General features: G+C 36.5%; 1 protein-coding gene across 1 annotated transcript; it reads right to left on the bottom strand.

Moving 5' to 3' along the window:
* Nucleotides 1-2828: 2828 nt before the first annotated feature.
* LOC309708861 (B-cell receptor CD22-like) lies at nucleotides 2829-9566 on the bottom strand. The gene is made up of 8 exons (XM_082537182.1): nucleotides 9528-9566; nucleotides 6181-6513; nucleotides 5845-6078; nucleotides 5401-5661; nucleotides 4863-5123; nucleotides 3623-3704; nucleotides 3483-3543; nucleotides 2829-3405 (listed from the first exon to the last, which is right to left on the bottom strand). Exons 2-8 carry the CDS (start codon nucleotides 6398-6400, stop codon nucleotides 3262-3264), a joined length of 1263 nt encoding a protein of 420 aa, XP_082393308.1. The 5' UTR covers nucleotides 6401-6513; nucleotides 9528-9566; the 3' UTR covers nucleotides 2829-3261.

A 9566-nucleotide genomic window follows, 5' to 3' on the forward strand; every position in this document is an offset into this window, starting at 1 on the left:
TACTTGAGACTTGCAAAACAATGACTTGGTCCCACCTCTGGCATTTAGTTGTGTTTGAGGGGCGCGAAAGGCGAAATAATAATATGCCCCAATATGGAGGGATTTGAGCACAGCGAGCCACTGTGTGTCGCTGTGTGAGAGCTGAGCAGCGAAAGGAAATTAAGTGAGGAGCCGGCTCTCGCTCAATGGGAGTCGACTCTTCTGATTCCCAACAAAGTACTCTAAGCACGGCTCTTAGAGCTGATGGTTTTGTGCATGACCCATTATCGAATGTTACGTTGTGTGTCATGGATACTGTTGACTCCAAATCTCCCGACCACTATGTTCATCTGAGACAGCAAAACTGAGACAGCGAGACCAAGACAAGACCGAGACAAAAGTCCGTCGAGACCAGGACAAGACTAAGACCACGTAAAAGTGGTCTCGAGATCAAGACCGGTCTCAAGACATCCAACTCTAATGACTGCCCAAACAAACATAACTGACCTAAACATGAAATGACACACAAGGGTATATATAATGGCTGATCAGACCATAGTGACACACAAGGGATAACTAAACAAAACACAATTGTAAATAACAAACAGTGCAGTATCGTCTGGTTTGTTAATAAACTAAACACCAAAGAAGAAAATCAAAAACCACTTAAACCTAAACCTTTTTTGACAAAGGTTAGTCAAAAATCAAACTAATGAAGTGGTATGAATACATAAGCAAACTAAATGTGCACCCTTAGAAATAGAACAAATGTATCCAAACCAATCAATAAAGTTATTGGAAACTAAAGTGTGTTACTGTGTTTAAATGAAGAAATGAAAATACAAGAGTTACTGACTTTAGAGTGTGGCCATGGGTTTGGCCATCACATTTGGGAATATCTGGATTATTGATGGTTTGAATCCTGTGAACATTTCTGGATATCTCAGGGCCAATCATCAAAAAAACATCCTCTTTTTAAAACAGCAGCACTTTGAATCAACAAGAAGCCCAGAGTTACACGGAGTTAACATGCAGAATAAAATGTTTAGGCTCCACATGTTAGTAAAGTCTGTTGAATAAGCAGAAGAAAATACAGAAGAGTAGAAGATGTTTCACTCAGAACATTCTACTTTATTTGATCACTTTCTGCTGTGGTCAAATTGTGGAAATCAGGTCAGTGAAACCAGACATCCTTTCTGTTCACAACATTAATATGCACCCCTGGCTCTGCAGTGCAAGTGTGCATTCTTTGTTATACTTGGATACTTACCTGCAATACTCACTTGCCACCCTCTCCTGCCCTAAAGAACTCTGGTCAGTCTAATTCGCACTCACTGTTTCTCAATGGAATATACCAAGAGCTTAATATTACTGCACAATTTACACCTCACTTCTGCTCTGGCTTCTTCTCTCTCCTCTCCTGATAGAAACAGCAACTTGAACAGTTTCTCTGAAATCCCATCATACTAAAGTAATTGTAACGTATGTATATCTGTGTATATATAACCGAACTCGTCCTTGACAACTGCTTCTTTGTCCTATAATCTACATAGTGTACCAACATATATAACTTCTATAAGATGATTAATTATAATATTTACTTCAAACAAAATGTATTGTTTCTGCTTCTGTGTATTCTTAGGCTACGTCCACACGTACCCGGGTATTTTTGAAAACGCAGATTTTTCTATGCGTTTGCACCTTTCGTCCACACGTAAACTGCGTTTTCGGTCACTGAAAATGGAGATTTTTAAAATCTCCTGCCAGGGTGGATATTTTTGAAAACTCCGTTTTTGCGTTTACGTGTGGACGAGAAAAACGGAGAAAACGCAGCGTCAAAGGTGTGCGCATTTTTTGACGTCAAACTGTGCGCCACGTTATTGTTTCGGTGAAATTAATTTCTACAATACTGTAACGATGGTTAAGTGTTATTGTACATGTTGGTTATCTTTGCACACTGTTGTTGTTCTTTTAAGATTCATGTTTGGTTGTGCTGCAGGAAGTAGGGAGGGTGGTGTGGAGGAAGGGGAGGGGGGACCTGGGTTCTGTGTTGTGTGGGTGCCAGGCTGAAGAGAGGTGTAGCACGAGGGCGCTCTCCCTTGAGTTAGCAACCCGCTTGCTTGTGCCGAATAAACGGACAAACTGAGACCCAACCGTCTGGTTCTTGAGAACGTTACAATACTATTACTGTTAATTGTACTCTCTGCAGTGTTTAAATGCTTACATATACACACACAGTTACTGTCCCTCCACACATAGGACTCAGTTCTGCTTCTATGCCCCATCTTTGTTTACTTTTTCCCACCGAGGCTTCTAGACTTCTGATTGGCCAACATTTCTGCATGGGTAGGAATATAGCGCCACCTGTTGCTTTGGCATGTTCCTAGCAGCGTTTTCCTTCATTTCTGCCTTTACGTGTGGACGGGATTATTTTTTAAAACAAAAACAGAAAATCTCTGTTTTCAAAAATACCCGTGTACGTGTGGACGTAGCCTTATATAGAGAAACCATTTATATCACTCTGATGAAGTGTTAAGATTACTGAAAAATCAGGTGTTATTTAATTGTTTGTTAAAAAAGTTGATAGTTTATCAAATAAATGCAATTATGATAATAATACATCAGGATATTAAACATCAGAAAACAGACTATGATAATCATGTTTGATCACATACGTGTATTTTTCTACAAGTGATAAGCAAAGAAAAAGAGCAGCAAAAGAACTAGAGAACTAGCTCCAGTAGCCACCATGCTGGCTAAATTATGATGCTCACTGAGTGAACAGACCAAACCTCCCATGATGCAGCTTCTTTCTGCTAATGGGAATTATGTCTTTGTTGACAAGAAATTAGTTGATTCTGAGTATGTAGCATGAAATTATATTATGATGGTGAAAAAAAACAAGCTTAAAAACAGAAGAAGAATGCTCAAGCAGGCAATGCATTTCCCAGATATTCATTTGAATCTTCTAGCGAGGCTCATTGTATTATGTGAGGAGCTGCTCACCACAGGGCTGTACTTTTTAATTTGATTTAACAGCAGTGTAACACAGTAAACTCAAAAAAGTTAAAGTAGGTGGTTTTTATATTAACAAGAGTCAAACTTGTAATTTGAAAAAATAAAATAAAGATTTTATGTTTCTGTGGTGAGCGTAATTAAATCATGTATGATCTGCATGAAGTTCAACAACTTTGTTACATTTATTCTTGTTGAGATGATGTGATACAATCTAGGAAGACTGATTAGTTGCCTGGACTCTTTCATTCAAATAGTTTTCAGTTTTTAAGTGTAACTCTCTGTTCCTCCAGGTGTCTGTGGGGCTGAACTGCTGTTGCTGTAGAGAGGATCTGCCTGGTTTTTAGAGAAGTGGATGCTGGCATACTGAAGATCATCCTGTTTCTGTGGCTCCTCCTGATCAGAGAGACACTGCATAGAAAAAAATGATCTTAGATTAGAATGGTGAATGATGATTTTTTTTACTGCATTTATATTTCTGGTTTCACCTGTTCTTTGTTGTCTGCTCTGCCTTCAGTCTTGGATGATTCCTTGGAATTCCTCTTTTTTCTGAGGAATGAAATGATAATGAACAAAAGAACAACACAATGACTGAAAAGTAAAAGTTTAATGCGACAGATCTGCTCACCGAATCCAAAGGAAGACAGGGAGGGATGTGACAGACAGGAGAACAGCAGCAGTTACTCCAGCAGCTTTTATCTTCTTTGCTCCTGATCAAGATCAAAGTAAAGCACTAATAGTTAATTGAGTATTCCATAACGTTCGACCTGTGTATGGCCTGAACAGTGTTGGAGTTTTAGGCTACAGAAGCCAAGTTCTTCTCCAGTGAAAAATAAAAATAGAAATCTATTTAAACACAGCAGAGTAACGTGACCTCACTCTGTTAATCTCAAACAGTGTTTTATCATAACGTTTCTCTCATTTCAGTTGTCTCAATGCACTTTATACTGTAAAGTAAAAAGCCTACAATAAACATTCATCCTTTACAGTGGCAGCAGTTGGCTATTGTCTCTGGAAACAGGGTTAACTGGGCGCGCCCCTTATTCCACTGAAAACTGTAGCACATCTTAATTTCATAGCCTCGTCTGTATTCGATTAAAAATCACTTCAAGCTGAGTGGCCTGCAGCTTTATCTGGCTGGGTGCACATGGGCATTATGGATAAATCCCTGGTTTTTAACAGGAGGTTAAAAATGTCACTGGCTCTGCTTTCAGTTACAGATCAGTTACAATCTGCTTTTTGCATGGAAACAGGACTAGCATTAGCAATAAACATGGTTCTTGTCATCGTGATAGATAAGTTACAATGTTGATTCTTAGGACTCTTTAGCACATGAATAAGGAAAGCCTTGACAGCAGACAGTGGGACTCCTGCCATATTCTGTTTAACCACACAGGCAAGTTGAACAGTTACAGGTGCAGCCAGTATTTTATTTTTAATATATTTAAATTATCTTTGTAAATCAAGTTGCAGGCCTGGTTTTCTGAACTCATTAATGATTATTTTGAGATATTTGGCCCTCACAGGACAGACACCATACAAACATATGCTTTTAAAGATGATGATGGATTAGTGTAGATTCAAAAGAGCAAAGTTTTTAACATCAGCTCTGGTTTAATTATCTGTAGCAGCGCTATGAGTCCATACAACGCTGAAGAGGAAACATTTTGGCAAAATAAATACTTGCACATGTGTACATTTAGGTAGTAATACAGTTCTATCTGTGCTGAGGTATTTTGAAGGTGATCTGTTATTATAAATTCTAGTGCCATCCAATAATTAGCCATAGTGCATGAATGTAGATTGTGTCTGACTTTTTGACTGCACTCCTTTCTGAGTGTATCCAGTATGTAAATATAAATGATTACCTGGCACAATGGTCTGCTGTAAGGTGGAGTTATGACGTCCCAGCTTGTTCTGGGTTTCACAGTAATAACGCCCACTGTGTTCAGGTCTGAACTTGGTGACGGTGAAGTTCTGTCCAAATGCTTTTGGTAAATTTTCATCCTCCTTGTACCAGGTGTAGTTAGCTGCTGGGTTAGCATCACTGCTACAGGTCAGAGTGACTGAACTGCCCTCCACTATCTCAGCAGAGGGACTCACTGACACAGAGGGAAGCTTTGGAGCATCTGGAGGAGAAATAAGGACAATGACAACATGGTTGGTTATAAATATACTCAAGTCTTTGCAGGCTTCTCACAACGCTACAAAAATTATAAAAGGTAACATTCAGAAACCTTACTTATTTCCTTGTCAAACTTCCTTATATTGTGATAAACAGACATGATTGTGCAGTAAATCTGTTTTCACTCTTCATGATGATGAATTAAGTCTTATCTCTAAAGTTGATGTTAACTGTTCAATTGAGATCAAAGAACTTAAAGCTTATAAATGTATTTTACTCACATTTCACATCAATAGTTCTGCTTTCAGATCTCTTTTGTCCCAGGTCATTATCAGCTGTACAGTAATACTTTCCAGAGTCAGAGGGCAGGATGGAGCTGAAAACATGTTGGTTTTGGTAACTGAGAGGGTTGATGACATCCTCCTTGTACCAGGTGTAGTTAGCTGCTGGGTTAGCATCACTGCTACAGGTCAGAGTGACTGAACTGCCCTCCACTATCTCAGCAGAGGGACTCACTGACACAGAGGGAAGCTTTGGAGCATCTGGAGGAGGAAACATAAGAATGACAACAAAACCAAATTTTAGAAATTTATATTCTAAAAAGAAAACATTGTAAACCTCCCAAAAGAAAGGCCTCTGACTAAAACTAACATACAGACACATTCACGTAAATAAAGAAAAATTAAATATAATTCTCTTAATGAAACAAAAAGTAGTGAACTCACACACTGTTGGAGAAGGGAATATCTCATATCCTTTCACAGCGCAGTAAAAACGGTCTGCAGAATCAAATGTGTTCAGCTGTAAATATTGTTCGTCTGATGAAAGTTTGTGTCCATTCCTGTACCAGATGTAGGAAGATTGATCGGGTAGCTGACAGTTGTTGTGACATGTCAGCTCTGTCCAGTTAGAATAAGAGTTTACTGTTGATCTCCTCACATGTACCTGGAGCTGTGGATCTGGGAGTAAAAAAAACAATGACATTATATCAGAAATATCTCAACATCTGCACAAATACACATGGAAATGTTTAACGTGAATTCCAGTCAAATATTTTTTACCTGTAACAGTCAAAGTGACTCCAGGTGATCCAGTATATTTCCCTCCTGGATCGTTTGTTATGAGCATGAACTTGTACTCAGCTGAGTCGCTCTCTCTCAGGTCTGAGATTCTCAGAGTGCAGTCATTGTTTTCACACTGATACTGAACTCGACCTGAATACTCTGGATCTGTTTTCAGGTCCACAGGCTCATTATCTTTGACTGTAGTAAACCAGAACATTTTCTGGATTCTTGTCTTTATGTCATTTATAGTCGATAAGTATCTGAATTTGGAGTGTATTTCTGCTGTTGATCCTTTGAAAGCACAGACCTGAGTAGAAGTGTAAGTCACCACTGTAACACAGAGCCCATTATAGAAAAATCAAAAAGCAGACTTATTTATATTCACTTTCATAGATCTGAATTCAATTTCTAAGATTCCATTTAGACATGTTTCATAGAGAACAAGACAGAATACAGCATAATACTGTTCTTTAAAGTGTGACTGGAACCTGTCAAGAATCTCATATATGTTTGCAAAAGGTTTAAACTGAAAAAGACCCAATTACTTGGGGTCTTATTTCTAACTAAAATATCCATACAAAAGGAATGAAAGAAGAAAAACAGAAAAAAGAAAAAAAGAAAGAAAAATAGAAAAGGAAGAAAAACAGAAAAAAAATACAAAAGGCATGTAAGGAGTGTGTTTTTGTTTCCATTAATATAACTAATATTTCCTCTAGTCTTCTAGTAGTTAACACCGTCAAAATCAAAAAATGGCCTGCGTTTTTTAATGCTAATTGGTACTTATTTTTAATTTCTTCTGATGGAATATAGTTGTACTTAAGCAATTGTATTTTACTCATATTAACTTTATATCCTGATAGTCGACCAAAGTATTCAAATAACTGCATTAATTTAGGTAGAGAGTTTGATGGTTGACCCAAAAATATTAAAATATCATCTGCATAGCAGGCTAATTTATTATGGAGTGCCAGGACTGCCATAATGCATTAATTAAATACACCATTAAATAATTAATTAAATGTGTCAATAATTAATTAATTACATGTGTCATAACTATTTATTTAATTAATTAATTCCAATTTTAATTAATTATTGCCACATTTAATTAATTATTTAATGGTGTATTTAATTAATGCATTATGGCAGTCCTGGCACTCCATAATTTATGCTCCTTCTCATGGATATTAATACCTTCTACTTCTTTGTTTTGCCATATATAGTGAGCCAATGGTTCCAGATATAACGTGAATAATAATGGTGAGCACGCACAGCCCTGCCTTGTTCCTCTTTGCAGCTTAATACTATTTGATAGGTAGCCATTAATTTTAATCCTTGCCGTAGGGTTATCATAAAGTGCCTGTATTGTCTTAATTATTATTTCATGCAAGCCAAATCTATGCAAGACTCCATAAAGAAAGTTCCAATTAACTGAATCGAATGCTGAATCGATACTGATTACCATTGCTTCTACTTTATTCTGTCGAATATGGTTAATAATTTGTAGTGTCCGCCGTACATTATCTTGTATTTGGCGCTCTCGAATAAAACCTGTTTGATCATTATGAATTAGACTAGGTAAGAACTTTTGTAATCGTCTAGCCATGATAGATATAAACAGCTTATGATCTGTATTAAGAACAGATATTGGTCTATATGACACACATTCTAATTTATCTTGTTTTCTTTTGGGATAGCAGAGATAATTGCTTCTTTCCAGCTAAAAGGTACTTGAGCCTTCTTTAAGACCCAATTCAGTGTGAGAAGCATCACTGGTATTAATTCTTCTTTTAGCTCCTTATTGCTCTTCTTAGTTCCTTTTCTGTTATATCTTCAATCGAAGTTTTATTCTGTTCTTCATTCAGTACTGGTAAATCGAGAGAGTCTAAAAAACTGTTCATTTCAACTATACTACTCTCTGTCTTATTAGCATAAAGAGTCTTATAAAATGTTTCAAATGCACTCTGAACTTCTCCTAGTTTATTTTTTATTAATTTTGTCACTGGATGTTTAATTTTGTGAACTGTATTATCTGCTATTTACTTTTTTAGTTTCCAGGCTAAAACATTCATTGCTTTAGATCCTCCCTCGTAATACCTTTGTTTAAGAAACATAAAAAAAAATTTAATTTCATATGTAGTCAAATCATTTATTTCATTTCTTGTTTTGATGATTTCCTCCAATATATCCTGTGTTGTTTTTCTTTTATGCCTTTTCTCTAATTCTTCTAACTTATTTTGCAGCTCTTCTAATTTTTTATTTCTCATCTTTTTTTTTATAATTGCTTATATTGCTATAATTTTCCCTCTCAGGACAGCTTTTAAAGTATCCCACAGAATAGGAGGAGACACCTCACCATTATCATTCGTTTCCATATAGAAGTGAATCTCTTTCTTAATTTGTTCTTTGAAGTGTGGATCATTCAGTAAGCTTGAATTTAATTTCCAATTATTGAGTTTTGGTTGCAGGTTTAAATCAATGGACAGGTATACTGGTGCATGGTCGCTTAAGTCTATTGCTCCAATTTCACAAGTGTTTATTCTATCTTTATTTTCCCCAAAGGTAATAAAATAATTTATTCTTGTGTATAACAAGTGCGGTGAGGAAAAATAGGTATAATGCAAGTTTCTCCATATATCAATTAGTCCCACCTCCTTCATCAATGTATTTATATTCTTAATTAATGTTTTGGTATTCTGTGCTTTTCTATTGGAAATATCTAGCTTTGGTTATAGATGTATATTTAAATCTCCTCCACCAATTAGAAAACCTACTGTCTCTGTAACCATCATGTCTATAATTTTCTTAAAGAAATAAATATCGCTTCCAGGGGGGCATATATATTTAACAACGTAACTGAAAAAGACCCAATTACAATGAATATTGTGTCCAATAATGTCCCAAATGTCTGTGAATAGGTGAGAGAGGACAATAGTGGGATTATTTTAATCATAATTAAAAAATTATAATAACAATTTACAGGTGCAGGGAAAGCACTGCACCTCTTTCCTCTCCTGGCCACCTGACCATCTACCAGTATATCAAAAGCCAGGATGGTCCACTTGGTAAAATAAATCTGTTGGGCATTTTTCCTGGTCTTCAAACAATAATTCTGATTGCTACAGTGCTGGAAAGGACGGGCAGAAAAAGGACAAAACAGAGAGAATTGTAGAAAGACTGGCATCTTTTACTATGAATTTTAATCTAATCCCTAATTTGCAAGATTTTAACAACAACATATCAACATATCAAGAATTGTTATTATTATGAAAAGAAACTTACCATCTACAACCAAAATAATTTCAGTGTCATATGAATCAGGAGATAAAGGGTCCCCGTAACCACACCTGTACTGTCCCGTGTCAGACTTGGTCAGATGTCTGATG

The sequence above is a fragment of the Aulonocara stuartgranti genome, assembly GCF_965226115.1.
Source record: "Aulonocara stuartgranti genome assembly, chromosome: 6".
NCBI lineage: Eukaryota > Metazoa > Chordata > Actinopteri > Cichliformes > Cichlidae > Aulonocara > Aulonocara stuartgranti.

What these genes read in the sequence shown, in the direction of transcription:
- LOC309708861 (XM_082537182.1), bottom strand. Translation starts at nt 6,400, where the DNA reads ATGTTCTGGTTTACTACAGTCAAAGATAATGAGCCTGTGGACCTGAAA. An exon ending in AGTCACTTTGACTGTTACAG is followed by an intron (nt 6,079 to 6,180) that starts GTAAAAAATATT and finishes TTTTACTCCCAG; the next exon opens with ATCCACAGCTCCAGGTACAT. An exon ending in ATTCCCTTCTCCAACAGTGT is followed by an intron (nt 5,662 to 5,844) that starts GTGAGTTCACTA and finishes TTCCTCCTCCAG; the next exon opens with ATGCTCCAAAGCTTCCCTCT.